The sequence below is a fragment of the Gymnoscopelus microlampas genome (assembly GCF_963454915.1).
Source record: "Gymnoscopelus microlampas genome assembly, chromosome: 17".
Classification (NCBI taxonomy): domain Eukaryota; kingdom Metazoa; phylum Chordata; class Actinopteri; order Myctophiformes; family Myctophidae; genus Gymnoscopelus; species Gymnoscopelus microlampas.
Window position 1 is genome coordinate 2,498,806 of NC_139954.1, and position 18,287 is coordinate 2,517,092.

The 18,287-nt window shown below is 42.9% G+C and overlaps 1 protein-coding gene across 1 annotated transcript in view; it reads right to left on the reverse strand.

The window, feature by feature from the left end:
• Nucleotides 1-16,010: 16,010 nt before the first annotated feature.
• rad54l (RAD54 like) overlaps nucleotides 16,011-18,287 on the reverse strand; it is a 44,961-nt gene continuing 42,684 nt past the window's right edge. The window contains exons 19-20 of the mRNA XM_084085294.1: nucleotides 17,997-18,160; nucleotides 16,011-16,616 (exon numbers count right to left, since the gene is read on the reverse strand). Of these exons, the coding sequence (XP_083941420.1) occupies nucleotides 16,412-16,616; nucleotides 17,997-18,160 (369 nt within the window). The 3' untranslated portion in view covers nucleotides 16,011-16,411. The remainder of the gene's footprint in view (nucleotides 16,617-17,996; nucleotides 18,161-18,287) is intronic.

The following is an 18,287-nucleotide window of genomic DNA, read 5'->3' on the forward strand; positions in this document are numbered from 1 at the left end:
GTGAGAGCCGAGCCATAAAGCTCAGCCAAACGTCCTTCCACTGGAAGGTGAGTACAGAGTGGGTCTTAGGAGGAACGAGTGGCTCGGTGGGTATGATTCTGAGTCTGATTCTCTCGTGGGTCTCTCGTTCAAACTCTTGTACCTGAACTTTAGTGGCAAATGTGACTCGCCGGCGTCGCTGCACTCTAGACTTGGAGTCAACATGATCCTTCTTTAGGATGGGTCTGGTGGTGCGGCCATGGGCTCTCCCCAGAGAGCCATATCCATCATCTTCCCTGCAGTCGTCTGTGGTCTGGTGGTGGGTGGACGACTGGCAGGGATGATGAGGCAGAGCATCCTCTGGCAAAGAGGCTTTTACCTCAACCTCAGCAAAGGTGCTCTGGGGCTCCACTGTGGTGACTGTAGCACTGGTCAGTGAGTGGACCATGGGGCTTTGAAGTGGTAGAGCGGCACCCTTTAACTTCAAATCAACCTCAGCAAAGGTGCTCATGGACTTCTTGTTGGGCTCCACTGTGGCCACTGTAGCACTGGTCAGTGAGTGGACCATGGGGCTTCCTGACTACTGGCCAATCACAGCACGTCTTTTCAGAGACTTGTCAGAATCTAGTTGCATAAAAATGTTATTGTAAATATTAACTACATTATGGTTGAAGGGTATGGTGTAGCTGCTCTTAAAATTCAACAAAAACTTGTCTTAAAGTCATACTGTGTAACTTTCTCAACTAAACACAAGTGTTTTTCCTTTTCATTTCGTTTTCTCCCCTCACTGGCATATTTTTCAAATAACCATTACACATAAATGTGCTTTTTACTAGTTGTCTAAAAAACAACAACTTTTAAACACATTTGAGAGTGTCTGCCCCTGACACTCATCCCAAAATGATGTAGGCACCAGAAAGGTACTGGAAATGAACGTATGTTTTTTTAAGGGTAATAAATACAGTTTCTGACAACTTGTTTTTGTGGTCCAAAATATCCTTGGGCACCAGGACCCTGCAGAATTACTTTTTGAGCGGTACTTTTGTATAGACGTAAGCTGTAATGTAATGACACAGAGCTACCAGAGGTGTTGCCAAAAATACCACTAAAATGAATGCTACACAGTACAGTATGACTTTAAGGCAAGGGGTCAACAACCAGTGCGCCTACGTTGTATTTAAACATGACCCTGTCACTGGTCTCTGAGCTGCAGTCTGGGTGTCGCAGCAGCTCCAACACACCTGCTTTCAACTCCGTCGAGGCCGTCTGGCTGAAGTGCAGCACCTGCAATTTACAACTTACAAATTAAGCATTTAGCAGTCGCTTTCATCCAGAGCGACTTACCTCTACGTAGGTTAACTAATCGCCTACATAGAATGCAGAGAGCCTCGAGAAATTATATACTAATACTAAATCTAAATTACAATATGTACATTCAAAACTAGGATGCCAGGCAAACTATGAACCTAGGATCCCAGGTAAACAAAGAACTTAGCATTATGTCTAAACAAATTTACAAAATAATAATTTGTACATTGAAAGTATAGGATACCGGGTAAACAATGAGCCTAGCATCAGTCTAAACCAGGGGTCTTCAACAGGGGGTCCTCAGAGTTACTACAGGGGGTCCGCCAAATCTTTGTGTGATAGGATTTTTTATTTTACCTTAACCACTTGAACCCTAGCATCCGTTTTCTGAGGAGAACTTTAGTCAAAAATAGCAGCGTTGTGAGCTTGTAGATCGGCTATTTTATTTGCAAAGAGGTGTTTGGTGTAGAGGGAAAAAAGAGCAGACCAAGTAAACAAAAAAAAGTTAAATCTGAAACACAATTTGTATACAATACAGAGGAGGTCCCTGCTTCATCTCTCTCTCAGCTAAGGGGGTCCTTGGCCTGAAAACGTTGAAGACCCCTGGTCTAAACAGTATACTATCAAAATAACAACCTGGACATTGAAACTATAGGATACCAGGTAAACAGTGAACCTACTCCTAGCATGTGAATATACCTCAGTCAGAAAGTCCAGCAGCAGCTCTCCCTGTTCGTCACCCTCGGTGAAACACTCGGTGACGTCCATGTGACATGGCAGCCTGTAGCTCTGGTAGCTCACTGCCTGGGAATCCAGGAAGCCTTTGATGTCAACCATGGTCACACTCTGACTCATCTCTGAGATGTTCAGTTGGGGTCCGTAGGTCTTCCACCGCTTTCCCCGCCCACTCTCTCCTGAAAACACTGCGGGCCTCATTTATCAATTTAAACCCATCGCGTTGTGAGCTTGTAGATTGGCTATTTTCGGCTGAGAGGTTCGATGTAGAGGGGGGGTGGCATTTCTTCCTCGGCATAGTGGAAATATGCGTGCAAGATTTCAAGGAGATTGCATGCTGTGTTCATGATTTGAGGCATTTTGTTCAAAACGGAGCACTCCTGCAAACTTTGGAAGCCATTTTAGACAATCAGGATGGAATATGAAAAATCTGAAAGACCGTTTTGTTTAATGACTATAGAGATACTGTGTACCGATTTGTGAAATTTTTGGACAAAATCTTTAGGAGTACTGTCAAAAATCGGCCTCCTGGTGGCGCTATAAAAGGCCCATGTGAAACATTTGGGGCAGAGGTTCTGCTGTGGCATCCAGGAAGTGTGTGTGCACAGTTTCACTGCGAGCAAGCCAACGGTGCCGGAGATTAGCTGTACACAGACAGAATGACGGACACACAGACGTACATACGGACGGACAGGGGGCAAAACATACTCTCTCGCCATGCCTTTCGGCCTGGCGGAGACAATAATGTATTCCTATTTTGGTCATATCATTATGGGCAAAAGGTTTAAACATTCTTTTAAAAATGTCAACATGAATGAAAATAGCTACAAGTTCACAGCACGTTGCATCGCGACAATTTCTGCACAACGTGCTCACGCGATTAAGTATAAAATAAGTGGTTGACAAAATGTAAATGCGTTTTTTAAAAAGTCGATTATTCGGTTAATCAATAAACTAACCGCTAAAATAATCACTAAATTAATAATTGATACTTTGCAGTCCAAGTCGGGTGTTGATAAATGTGGCAGCCGTAAACGAACATCACTTAAATATCACGCCCCCCCCCCCCCCCCCCTATTGTTTCAGAAGCCTCGCATTCGAGGCTCCAGGTTCAACCCACTTACCAGAAACATGGACGATTAGAAGTTTTCCGCTGTTGCTGAGCAGACCTCTGAAGAAGCTGACGGTAGCTCCAGGATCCTTGACGTAATACAGCATCTGTTGATTCCACCACAGATAAATGGTGGACAGTAACTAATTTACTTAAGTACTTTTTTTTTCCATTTGCCAAAAAAGTGGTATTTAACCCATTAAGACCTGGAACGCATCTGTGTCAATTTAGATGTCTTTGGCTATTCCAAAATAGCAGATATACAAGCTCATAGCGCGACATGTAGATCTGCTATTTTTGAAAAATCTTGAACATTCTTTTTTAAAGATTTCATTAAAAAAACATTTTCTTTTAAGAATCGCCTCAGGTCTTAAAGGGTTAAAGTTAAAGGGGTGGGGGCTCCTCACTGGCAGGTGAGTCAGTAGGATACAAACAGCAGTGACAACAAACAGAAATGTGTGGGGAGGGAATATTTGCCATAATGACTAAATTGAATTGAATTGAAATTCGAGCTGAACTTGATGTAATCCAAGTCTGGTTTCTGGGATACCATATCTATATCACAGTAGACACAAAGAAGACAGCTAGGTAATGTCATACAGTAGGTCATAGGGATGGGGTTTTAGAATCAATTATTCCAAAGTTATTGAGAATCGGAAATCAATATGGTTTTGACTCATCAATTCTCTTATCGATTCTAGCGGGACCTCATGTCTCGAGAGAGATATGTCACTGAAATCAAATCACTGGCAAAGCAAAGCAAAGCAAAGTTTGTTGTTTACCCAGGGTGTCGGACTAAGCACGAAGCTTGTTTCCAGCCGGACCCTGCATGGAAGCCTTGCTCAAGGGCTGTTCAGCGGTGATTCATGATTGATGTGATGAATTGGGGAATCGAACTAGGGACCTTCCGGTATCAAGGCCGCCCCTCTAACCACTAGGCCACCGCTGCCACTATGTCTTTCTAATAAAGCTTTGACTTCTGTTGAATTTCTTCCCAACTGCCAGTAAAAACAAGAAACATGAATGTAATGGCTTGCATACACATATCACTTAAAAGTTGCACATCAGTTGAAGCCAACATGCTCTACCTATGTCTCCGGAAATTAAATGAAAGTGAGTGCCCCAGGTTAAAGGTATTTTTTTTTATTAAGTGTTAAATAGCTCTTTATTGTGATAGTACTCATTGCTAGAGTGTTTGTTCAGTAACAGGTGTCTCCCTGTCTGACACAAAGAAACGAGCAGACACAATTGGTGTACTGTAATTGTAACACTATAACATTTAAAATGATAATTGGGTACTCTCTCCTGATTGGCTGTAAATGTTCCACCAATCTGAAAATATATTGACTGTTTATTAAAGAGCTGGAGAGACTGGGAGACCCCTGTTACTGAACAAACACTCTGTAGCAATGATCACTATCAGAATACAGTAACCTTTTAACGAAAGGCTATACAGTTTTCACTCGAAAATATCACGTAACCCTACCTTTAACACCAATTTGACAACCAACTAGAAAAAGTGCTCCTCGGAACACAGGTCTCCGCCAGGTCAGGTAGGTTATTGTGGGGCAAGAATGTTTGGAATTTGCCAATCAGGATGGAATATGAAAAATCGGACGGAACCATCTTGCTCACGTGACTCTAGAGATAATGTGTACCGATTTGCATGATGTTTGGACAAAATTTGTAGGAGTAATATAAAAAAGAAAAGTGTTGCAAAAATCGGCCTCCTGGTGGCGCTATAATAGGGCAATGTTAAAAGGGTGGCATTTGTTCTTCAACGTAGTGCGAATGTGCGTGCAAAGTTCCACCACAATCGGAGGCAGCGTTCATGATTTGTGGCATTTTGTTGAAAACGGGCCACTCCTGCAAACTTTAGACGTCAGTGTTAGGCAATGAGCATGGAATATGAAAAATGAAACAGATCCATCTTGATGAAATGACTATAGAGATCACCGATGTGCGTGAAATTTGGATCAAATCTGAAGGCTTAATATCAAAACCTGTTTTACATAAGTCGGCCTGCTGGTGGCGCTATAAAAGGCAAATGTGAAAAATGCAGGCAGATGTTTTTCCTTGGCCTCTAGGGAGTTTGCGTGCAAAGTTTGATGCATATCGGTGCAGTTAAAAACGCAAATCAGCCTGTTATAGCGCCACCATGAGGCTGATTTGAAAATGTTCAAGTGGCATGTCTTCCTCGGCCTAGTGGGAATGTGAGTGTGAAATTTCACGGAAATCACAAGCTGCGTTCATGATTTGAGGCATTTTGTTCAAAACGGAGCAAACCTGCAAACTTTGGAAGCCAACCTTAGCCAATCAGGATGGAATATGGAAAATCGGACAGATCCCTGTTGATCACATGACTATAGAGATACTGTGTACTGATTTGCGTGATGTTTGGATACAATCTGTAGGAGTAATATAAAAAAATGGATTTTGCACAAATCGGCCTCCTGGTATATTGTTGGGTTGGTCCCCACCCCCAGGTTGATAACCACTGATTAGTTAACATCACCCCAACAGGCTTGCCTGATAAATCAGTGCACACATCAATGCACCTGCAGGTCAGTGCAACAGAAGCTGAGCTGAAGTTGTCGTCTGCAGATTTAAGTTGTGACCACCAGAAAGCTAACAAGTAAGTACCAGATAAATCTATCTTATATCAGTTTGCTACAATAACTAATTAAGTTTGCTAGTGAGCTTGCCAGCCAATTGAAGCCAGTTAAACTGTGTTACTGTGATTGGTGTTTTTGGCTTGTTTTTTGTGTGTGTGTTAAAGTAGTACCATCTATGTTGCAGATACCCAACAACCTGGGTCACAGCAGAAGATGGCAGATGAAAACAAAAATAATCCAGCCAAAAGGCAATGCATCGAACATAAAGCATGTGCCATCCATTGCACTGATGACACCTCTGAGCTGGTGTCATCCAGAGACTTGGACTCCTGGAAGACATTGGTCAGAGCAGCGGTGATAAGGAACTATGCAGGTCTCATGGACCTTGCCAGAACAATACCTGAAGGGGAGAACCCGTAGGTTTGGTACCACAGGAAATGTAGAAGCACCTTCACTATGAAGAAGTTGCTAGATGCCCAGGTCCAGAAAGAGTCCAGCCAGGCAAGCACATGATAAAGAGTTCAGCCAGACCAGCCCGTGCCACTCCGAGCACGTCAAGGGTACTTGAGGAGAAGTGTATCTTCTGTGACAAAACCAGTAAGTACATCAAATGTGAGAGAACTCGAGAGACCCTGGTCAAGTGCAGTGAGCTGCGGGCAGACAGTAGGATACGAGATGCAGCAGTCAAGAAGCTAGATGGCAGAATGTTGTTAATCACCAGCGTGGAGCTTGTTGCAGCAGCAGAGCTCTACCACAGAACATGCTATCGCTCATACACCCGTGGGGAGCCCGCTACAAGCAGTGTACTTGATGATGCTGAGGAAAATGATGATTCAAGATTCAATGTTCATCATGATGATCATGATGATCTTTACCAAATCGCAGAAACACAGGCTTATTCAGAACTTTTCTCATACATCAGGGGCCACCTTCTCTCTGGCCAAAACATAGTGCCCATGGCAACCCTCAGGCAGCAATTTGAAGAATCAATGTCCTGTCACGGTGTCAGCAAACTGAAGAGTCATCCAAGACAAATTTCCGTCGCAACATTGAAAGCGAGCTGGCAGAATCTATCCAAATATGCTCTGATGATAATGGGATGCTTCTAGTGTACGCCAATAGCATCTCCAAGAGTGACCTCGTGAAGAGAACATATGCTCTCCAGGTTGATTTGGATGGGAGGCATGCGTTAATCCGACAGACCTTTTCTCCGACTATGTGGCATCCGCGTGCGGTTAGTGTTAGGGTGCGGGTTTGGTTCGGGTTTAGTATTGGAAACGTCGGAGCGCTGCGCTGTCGGAGGAATGCGCTGTCGGACTAACGTACTGCACCCGATTTGGATGATGAGAGGATGTTGAGAGCCAAGTCAGACAAATTGGTTGACAGAGCTGCTTTACTCCTGAGGGATGAAATAAAACAGAATGAAACCAAACAAACATGGCCGCCTGATGTGGAACAGGATAAAGACATAATCCCACAATCTGTCTGCAAGTTTCTGCAAACCCTACTGACAGGGAAGGCAGCCATGCTCTGCCATCTGAAAGAGTTAAACGACTCACCAACTCCCTGGGCAGTGATCTTGTGTATGCTGTCACTGGTGGCAAAACCAAACCACCAAAGCACATCATGCTGCCCTTTGCGGTCAAGTCTCTTACAGGGAATACAGAACTGATTCGTATCGTGAATCGACTGGGCTATGATGAGACACGGCACTGTGCCTTCAAAAGCTGGAGCAATCCCAGATTAATGTGGCATTGCCAAGCAACATCTACAAGGGAGTCTTCACCACCCTTGCCTGGGATAATATAGACCGCTTGGAGGAGACAACCAGTGGAGAGGGCACATCACATCGAGTAAATGGCATTGCTCAGCCCAGAATCATCGGACCAATGCCACAAGGTAAAACAAATACACTTGAAAAGTCAAAGAAGAGGAGCATCTCTCCAACAACATCATCATTCCCCATGTAAAACACTGGTCAGAGAGTGGGGCCTTCAGCCATTGTCAGCCTAGATGTGGACGCAGACAAACAGATCCAGGATGCCAGGGTCAAAAACTTGATCTGGCTGCTCACTCGGATGTCAAACCCAGAAGACCAAATTGTTGGCAGTTGGACTAGATTCAATATCCTCATCCGCAACGACATGCAAGTAGTGCAGGACACTGTGAGCTACCTGCCAACAATCAATGCCCCTGATTGTCTGTGTATTCGACCAAGCTCTCTACGCCAAGGCTGCAGAAATCACTTGGAAGCATGAGAAGTTCAAGAACATAATATTGAGAATGGGGGTGTTCCATACCATCTGTAACCTCCTATCAACCATTGGGAAGAGGTTTCAGGATGCTGGCCTGCGTGACTTGTGTGTGGAGTCTGGTGTGATTGCAGAAGGATCCATCACTGCTGTGATGGAAGGGCGCAAGTACAACCGTGCTGTCAGGCTTCACAAAATTGTATATGAGGCGATGATGAGGCTAGCCTGGAAGGGGTTTCTGTCGTGGATCCAGATCAACCACAAAGCAGAGGTTCACCATCTGGAAGACGCCCTTAAGAGCATCTCAAGTTTCCATGATCTGGTGTCCCAAACATCCTCCACAGTGCTCATAGATGATACATCTTGTGCTCACATCCTCCAGCTGTTCCAAGAGTTCCTTGATTCCCTCAGAAATGGCCACCCACTGGCAGCGTTCTGGATGTCTTATGTTGACATGGTTGAGATCATGCTGAATTTGATTTGGGCATCAAGAGAGGGGGATTGGCTGCTCCACCTCAAATCTATCCATGCTATGATCCCATGGTGCTTTGCTTATGACAAGCTAAATTGTGCACGCTTCCTGCCGTTCTACCATGCCACAATGTCACGTCTGCCCATTGACCATCCAGAAGTCCACCAGTATTTTATGCAGGGTGGCTTCAGCGTTCAGCTTGGTAGCCAGAATCCTTTTGGACGAATCCCTGCGGATCAAACCATTGAGGAAACGGTAAATCGAGATACCCAGACAGCAGGAGGCACAAAGGGTTTCAGCCTGAAACCGGCTGCTGTGGAGAGGCACTACCTGACTTCGCAGTACCGCAGCACATACCTCAAGGAGCTCAGAATAATGGTGGGATGCGTAAGGTCTCACCTCAACCACCCAGACCTGCAGATGCCGAGAATTACAAAGAATGAAGCGGATGTACAATATATTGTGAAGCTCCTTACTGGACAAACCCTTTTGACCCAAATGAAAGTGAGCTTGTCAGCATCAACGCATTACGCTACCAGCTTTTCTGTGCACAGCGTGGGGCACTTGAGTCGAGCCAGCTGCCACCATGTGAGGACTGTCTTTTCATGCATGCCATGCGTGCCAACTACCAGGCTGGCATTTGGAGAGGGAGTCTTCAACAACACCTGCAAGTCCCACTCCCAGTTCAGCATGGCTGGGCCAGAGATGATGATGGTCGGCTCACTGTTGAATGGATGCAGGGATCTCCAGCTCCTGAGGTAGTGTTGCAGCTGCTGTCCTGCAACTGCAGCCGCAAATGCAAGCTCCCAGAATGCCCGTGCTTGACCATTGGCTTAAAATGCACATCAATGTGCAAATTGCAAACGTGCGATAACCAACCCCAAGAAGAGGACCAGGGGCCTGTTCCTCGAAAGGTGAATTAGAGATAAAGCCTGGCTTTACCACCTATCCTGGCTTAATTTAGCCAGGATTAGGGCTGAATCGGTTCCACGAAAGCTGAATTATCTTGAAGATTAGTTTAGCCAGTTCACCCTGGCTAAGTTTAGCCTTATCCGATTCCACGAAAGAGAATTGAAGCAAGCCTACCTTAGTTACCATGGCAATTTAGCTGTGAAGTTAGCCTGGTCAGGAGCAGGCTAACAGCCAAGCTTACTTAATCCAGTGCCTTGTTATTCAAGTTTTTCCACAGTTAATTCAACACATGTGTTTGAATATGGACTCATTTTAATGACCTTGCATTCAAATAAAATGAAATAAATACAATAAGATATAATCAAATTAATTATATTACTGAAATAGTGTGTGACCATGAATCATAATTGTTTCACAATGACTCATGTGATATGTCATTGTCACTCTGTTAACACTATAGTTCATATTGTTGTTAGATGTTTGATAATATATTAGAGATTTTTTTTTTAATATGATAAAAAATGTCTGACACACGCACACGCACACGCACACATATATATATATATATATATATATATATATATATATATATATATATATATATACATATAAATTATTCGTTACGGGTTTAAAAGAGCCTCTAAACTGAATGTAGTCAATGAGGAGCATATTTTAAATTATCAATTTCTAGTCAATGGAGAAATTATTTTTTATTTCTTGTCCACCTTTGGAGTTACATCATGATGGCAAGGTAACTACACAACCAAAACCTCTACCAAAGTGGTCTTGCAAATGTGGGGTTATTGCCTGTTCCGCCCCCCGTCCCCGTCCCCCGCTCATCCCGTCACGGCCCCCAGTCGCGGTCAACCCCCCCGTCCCGTCGCGGCCCCCGTCGCGTCGCAAACACACACACACACACACACACACACACACACACACACACACACACACACACACACACACACACACACACACATGCTATCGACTTTCATGGTCTTTCGACATGGCCTAGCTCGACAAAGTCGCTCCCTTTCAGCCTGGCTTGGCGTTCGTGGAACGGAATAAACAACGCTATAAGGACCTGATTTTGTCAAGCCTGGATTTGGCTTAAGGCCAGGCTTATTTAATTCACCTTTCGAGGAACAGGCCCCTGATTAATACAGAGGCAGACTTGACTGACTCAGAAATAGAGGACTGAATTAGTTGTGCCTGGCCCCTGATGTGTCCCAGAACCCCTGAACCTTCTCCCTGTCAGACCCCTCCCTTGGCCTTGTCATACACTCCTCCTTTGTATCTGTCTCTATAAAAAAATGTAAGTAAAACTGAAATGTTCACCAATGCAACAGCCTCTGTCTGCCTTCTGGGTCCCCACTTTCCGTATACATTTCTACATAACTCATCTTACTTGATAAACTGATCATTTGGTCCATCAAACTCTCTGTGGCATATGAAACAAACTCATTAGTTAATATTGACTTGGTGTATACAAAGGTAAAAGAAACAGACAAAAAAATAGAATTTGGCCACGAAAACGTGCCTGCTTACAGTATTTTCTTATTTATGGAGTGATACATATAGATATTGAATTCCCTTGTTAAAAACCTTTGACTCCAACATCTTAACAAAATGAAATAAGAATGTTGACTCTGGCTTTGTCCAATGTTCCAATGTTGGGTCTGGCAAGTTATGCAAATTCGGGCATATATTCCTATATAATGCCTAATTTGCATATTTAAATATACAATTTCAGAAAACTTGTAATACGATAAATCATTGTCTTCATGTAAGTAATCAACTCAGGAAGTTTCATTATGATAACTCTTTTTAAAATGTTGTCAATTTTCCACCTGTCATGTACGTATGGGGAAAATTACAAAATGTGTGATAACCATGAAACGCTACTCCTGTTTCGATAATCATTGCTCAATTTTGGGGCTCTGGCTCATGGACTAAGTCAGGCAAAGACTGAACAAGTTTGGTCACCCCGGAGTCGGCCGATTAGGTCACGGCGGACCCCTTGGTGTCGGTCGCGGACCCCCTAACCGACTGAACAACGATATCCAATGCTTCCCGACGCCGAGTCGGGCCAAAATCGGTACAATGGAAACCTGGCTTTAGACTGGGCTGTAATTGCTTATGCCACGTGTTTGTGTTCCTATTGGCTTTAAACAGCCATAACACCACTTCCCAGCATGCTAAACTTCCCAAACTTAGTAGGTGCTCTTGGGCGGCCAATAGGGACAGGCTGTACTTGCTTAAGCCCCGCCCCCTCTGTGTTCCTGTTGAGCAGCCTTGAAATGAATGGACAGTGATACAGTGTTCCTCTACTTCATAATAGCTTAATGAAATCAACTCATCAAAGGCACCACTCACTTCACACTGGGTGTGACTTTTTTTTAAATCGGGGGAACAAACTCAGACCCTTGGTTCTGCCTTGGTATGACCAGCGAGATCGAGTAGGAAGGGGCGGTCCCCTTCCTGAATTCAGCCAATCAAAAAAAAAATTTCTCTCTACAGGGAGCGAGCGAGAAAAAAAAGGAAGATGTTGGAAGCATGGAAGCAATTAACTTTTTTAACGTTCTTACTTTGTGTTTGTAGCATAAGGATCAGCACCAAATGTCATCAAAACACTGACTCTCACACACACACACACACACACACACACACACACACACACACACACACACACACACACACACACACACACACACACACACACACACACACACACACACACTTTTAGTGTTGCTCTGTGGCACAGTGAGAGAAAAGACCATTATAGCAATTGTCATTATGAAAATGTAGTGGAACAATTAAACGTCTTTCTGCACTGTAGTGGCCCTGCTGCTTTCACTGCTATTTTGGAACAAGAGGCTATCCTGATTAAATACATCAAATAAGTTAAAAACATACAGGACTGTGAATGTGTGTGTGTGTGTGTGTGTGTGTGTGTGTGTGTGTGTGTGTGTGTGTGTGTGTGTGTGTGTGTGTGTGTGTGAGACTATGTCTAATGCATGTTATAAAAGGAAGAAAAAGGTATTGGGGGTACAGTACTTTACAGGATTGAAGATGAGTTCAAAGAGGGAAGCTACATCAGTGCAGTGGTGTAAATTAACTACATTTACTCAAGTACTACTTAAGTACAATATTGAGGTACTTTTACTTTACTGGAGTATTTCCAATTTTCAGTACTTTTACTTCTACTCCTCTACATCTCAGAGGCAAATATTGTACTCCACTACAATTATTCGAAAACCTAAGTTACTTTTTAGATTTTGATTATTACAAAACATACATTAACCACTTCAGCCCTATATACATTTCGGCCATTTGAAAATAGCCGATCTACAAGCTCACAATGCGTCGCGGTGCGCCGCATTGTGAGCTTGTAGATCGGCTATTTTTAAAATATTGGTATACATTTTATACATTTGAAAATGTGTGAAATGGGACATTCTGCATAATGACTACTTTTCCCTTTTGGTACTTTAAGTACATTTTGATTACAATACTTTTGTACTTTTACTGAAGTCAATTTTGAATTCCGGTCTTTTACTTGTAACAGAATCCAGACCAGACTAGATCCTTGATAACTCTAACCCACCACCAGCAGGGGGCTCTCCTCTCCCAACTGTAATAAGTCCCCTACATTACAACAGTGGTTCTCAAAACGTTTTCATGTCTAGGACCCCCAAAATTATATGCATCTGCCCGCGGACCCCCATCTCAAAATATTTTGTTCCAGGGACCCCCCAGAAGCAAAGATTTGAGTTACAAATGCTCGCTTTAAAAATAAAGCGAATATAAAAAAAATATATAAAATATATATTCAAAGATTTTGCACAAATTCAAAAATAGCAGATCTACAAGCTCATAGTGCGGCACGCTTGTATATCTGCTATTTTTGAATGGCCAAAGTATAAAAGGTTAAAGTGGAAGTATTGTGATGCTATATGAACACATTTAGCTGGGGACCTCCTGGAACCCCGCCAAGGACCCCTGGGGGCACTTTGAGAACCAACACTCTCCAACAAGTGGTTCTCAAACAGTTCCATGTTCAAGGACCCGCACATTTATATGTATGCATAATGCATTTGCCCGTAGACCTCCATCTGAAAACATGCTCCATCATTTAAAATGTGTACTTATTATTGCCATGCTATATTAACTGATTTAGATAGGAACCCCCCTACTCAAGTTAAGTACAGATACTCAAAACAATTACTTAAAGGGCAAGACCACTTTAGTAGAGGTTTGGGTTGTGTAGTTGCCTTGCCACGATGTAACTCCAAAGGTGGACGAGGAATCAAAAATAATTGCTCCAGTGATTAGAAATGTATCAAAAATCTGCAGAAAGTTAACGTTTTTTATTAAAAAAACAAACAGTACTGGGTTTGGTGATGTTCTCGAACCTATATTGTCTGAATCAACTTTGTTTGTGTTCGTTTACCTGCTAAAAGAGTGACTTTGAGATCTGTTTCACCGTGTAAGTCAATGAGGAGCATATTTTGAATTCTCAATTTCTAATCACTGGAGCAATTATTTTTGATTTCTTGTCCACCTTTGGAGTTACATCATGGCAAGGTAACTACACAACCCAAACCTCTACCAAAGTGGTCTTGCCCTTTAAGTACAGTACTCAAGTAAATGTACTTTGTTACCGTCCACCTGATCAACTGGCAGTCTTCAGTTCATAGCTGACGTTGTGCAATGGGGGGTTCAGAGCCACACAACAACCTTTATTTGCTCTTAAAACTTGTCACAACTGCATTGACACCTTTTGGTCATTTTTTCGGATATTTTCTCCCACCTTTTTGAACCAACACAGATTGAAAGCACATTAAAGTAATATCGACTTGGCTCAGGTAACACTTTTTTACTTTTGTATTAAAATGAAAATATTCTCATATTCAAAGAAACAGTAAAGAAAATAAATCACAACATGAACTAGATACACAAGTAAACAATTATTTACATAGACGGCACATAATGCCAGCATTTTTTCAGGCAGAAACCTTGAATGTCCATTGTCATGTTTGTTGTTTTAGTAAATTACAACTTCATCAAACTAAAGTAGCAACAATAGCAGATCTACAAGCTCACAACGCGTCGCGATGCGTTGTGAGCTTGTAAGATCTGCTATTTCAGAATTTGAATCCTTAAAAGTAACAGTTTTGGACACAATAACCTGACGATCTATTCCCAGAGAAATGATTCAATAGATTCAATGAACCCAGGTTAGGATTCCAGGAGTCTTTACTGGTTTTTGAGTCCAGACCAGCAGAAATCCAAGCCGTTCAAATGGAGGTTTTACTGGTCTGCTAAGCAGTTTAGCTCACAACATGTTGCGGACTCTGATTGGTTGGGAAGACGAGGTAAGCTCCGACGCAACGGAGATGCGCGAGACCACTTTCACTTCCTTGTTTACATGTTCATGGCGAGGCTTGCGGCGAGTCGCAGACAGTATGAATGCTCTAAATTCTGAGCGTTGAGACGCGTAGTGCGACGCGTCCGTTGACATTTCTGGTGGCCATATTGGAAAGAAATAGGCTCTATCTATGCACAGCAGCCATTTTGGATAGAAATTGGGCCTCTTCTTACTTCCTTCACAGGTGTTACCAATGATACTAATGAAGGCTCTGTTCCATTCTAGTCAAACAGAGTCAGGGTGCTGATATTGTGCATTTTGGCTCACTGGAAACACTCTGCTACACCAGTGGGTCTAAAAGTGTGGTCCAGGGACCCTCATGGTTCCTTGAGGGGGTTCCAAATGGCCCCTTGAAGGGTGTGTAACTCAATGGAACCTAATGGACCCGCAAGGGTCCATTTGGTTCCATTTGTACACTCTCAGAGTTACGGAGGTCCTTGTAATTAAAAGGTTTGAGAACCACTGTGCTACACTAAATGGAACAGAGCCTTCATTAGTATCATTGGTAAAACCTGTGAAGGAAGTAAGGAAAAGGTCCAATTTCTTTCCAATATGGCTGCTGTGCATAGAGCCTCTCCCTTACTTCCTTCACAGGTCTTACCAATGACGCTAATGAAGGCTCTGCTCCATTCTGGTTAAACTTAAGACAGAGTGCTGATATTGTGCATGTTGACGCACTGGAAAATTGGGGTCCAGGGATGGTTCCTTGAACGTGTTCCAATCTACAGATCTACAAGCTCATAGCGCGGCACCGAGTGCCACGCTAGAAGCTTGTAGATCTGCTATTTTCTTTTTTTAAATCGTGTTTTTTTTTGCAAATCTTTGAATATATACATAACATAAACATAAACATTTTTTAACTCAAATCTTGGCTTCTGGGGATTCAACAAATGTCTTCTAAAACTTTTTAGTTTTTAGTTTTGTTTAAACTTATGTCGCTATATATATCAGTGGTTCTCAAAAAATGTCAAGGACCCCCAAAATTATATGTATCTGTCCACGGACGCCCCTCCCGTCCCCCCATATTAAAATATTTGGTTCCAGGGACCCCCACAAGCAAAAATGTTTGTTAAAAATCTATATTCATATTCAAAGATTTGCACAAATTTGCATGATTTTTTCCAAAAGATAGCAGATCTACAAGCTCGTATAGCCATGCTATGAGCTTGTAGATCTGCTATTTTTGAATAGCCCAAAGAAATAAAAAAAATCACACCCTGTGTGAAGGTAGCGGCGCCTTTGATACATTTTGTCATCGATATGTGTTTATAATGTGTTTATAGCCATGTGTCACGTGAAGCTTGACCAATCACTTTGTTGACACACCTGACCAATCAGAACGTTGACGCACACGGACAAAGTCAGGTATAGAGCAGGATCCGCTCTATACCTGACAAAGTCAGGTATAGAGCGGCTAGCGCCGCTAAAAAATGACACACAGGTGTGTTCCTGGTCTTAACGGGTTAATTAGTATCATTGGTAACACCTGTGAAGGAAGAGGCCCCACTTTCGTTCCAAACGTGGCTGCTGGTGCATTAGAGCCTGTTGTCTCTGTTTTAGTCTCCACGAGAGATGCTGAGGGGTAAAAAAAAGCCACACTTAGACCACCCCCCGCTGGTCTTCGTGGGAGCGCTGGTGGAAGACGAAGGAGACGGTGGTGGGCTCCCAGGAGGCCTGGAGCACGGGGTCCTTCAGGCCCCGCTTGTCGCTGCAGTGGTTCCACCGGGAGAGGTCACTGGTGCAGTCAGAGCCGTCGGGCGGCGGGCGAACCTGCCTCCCGTTCACGCAGCGCGCACACCGCAGCCTGGTGCAACACAGCGACAACACACACACACACACACACACACACACACACACACACACACACACACACACACACACACACACACACACACACACACACAGAAGACAAGAAAGAAAGAAAGACAAAAACATCAATAAATCAATACAATAGGCTCTATTCACAGCAGCCATATTATGAAGACATTCACAGGTGTTATCAATGATACTAATGAAGGCTCTGTTCCATTCTGGTCAAACAGAGTCAGGGTTGCTGATATTGTGCATGTCCATTTGTACACTCTCAGAGTTGTGGGGGTCGTGGAAATCACTGTGCTACACTAAATGGAACAGAGCCTTCATTAGCATCATTGGTAACACCTGTGAAAGAAGTGATAATATGGCTGCTGTGCATAGAGCCGATTTTCAAAATGAGTGAAAACAGCCGATCTACAAGCTCAAGGGAATAGGGAACGCATCTGTGTGTTCATTTTTAGATTTATTTGGCTATTCAAATATAGCAGATATACCTATAAGCTCATAGTCCACAGCGGAGAGTCCCGCGCTATGAGCTTGTAGATCTGCTATTTTTTGAAAAAATCGTGAAAATGTGTGCAAATCTTTGAAAACATATTTTTGATGGGGGTCCACGGCCAAATACATATCTTTTAAACTGTTAGGATTTAGATTATATTTGTAGAATTCCCAGAAGCAAAGATTTGAGTTACAAATGTTCACTTTAAAAATATGTATAAAAAGGTAAAATTTCCACGATTTTTCCAAAAAGTAGCAGATCAACAAGCTCATAGCGCGGCACTTGGTAGATCGGCTACTTTCAAAAAGCCTAAGGGCTGAAGTGGATATTGCGTGTTTTGTAATAATAATCAAAATCTACAAAGTAACTAGTAACTAGTAACTAGTAAAGCGACGCGTTGTGAGCTTGTTAGATCTGCTATTTTCAGAGCATTTTTAAACATTTGGAAACTTGTAAAATAGGACATTCTGCTAAACTTGTACTTTTATTTTTCAGTAAGTATATTTTAATGCCAATACCGTTGTACTTTTACTCAAGTAAATTTAGAATTCCGGACTTTTACTTGTAACAAGAGTGCTTACATTGCAGTATTGATACTTTTACTTAACCCATTAAGACCTGGAACGTATCGGTGTCACTTTATATTTCTTTGGCTATTCAAAAATAGCAGATATACAAGCTCATAGCGTGGCACTCGGTGCCGCGCTATGAGCTTGTAGATCTGCTATTTTTTTTAAATCTTGAAAAAACATTTTTTTTGATTTTTTTCAAAAAACTGTTAGAATTTAGAAAACATTTGTTAAGGCCTCAGGTCAAGTAAAACATTTGAGTACTTTTTCCACCACTGGGGGGGGGGGTATTAATGTTTACTTGTCATGGGTGTCACTGGGGGTCTCCTGGTTGAGGGTGAACAGCTCCCGGAGCTCTTCGTGGCTGAAGTGTCTCTGGACGTCTTGCTCTTCGTCCACCACACAGCTGCTCAGAGCCTTCTTGTGCGTCTGTCTCTGGAAGATCTTCTCCTCGATGGTCCCCGTCTGGCAACGAACACAACAAACACACCTCACGTATTATTCAACTATTCAATTCGTCGACTAAAAAAACGATGGGAAAATATGCCACATATTTTGTCAGCATCCATTTCAACTAGGGGTGTGCCGATAT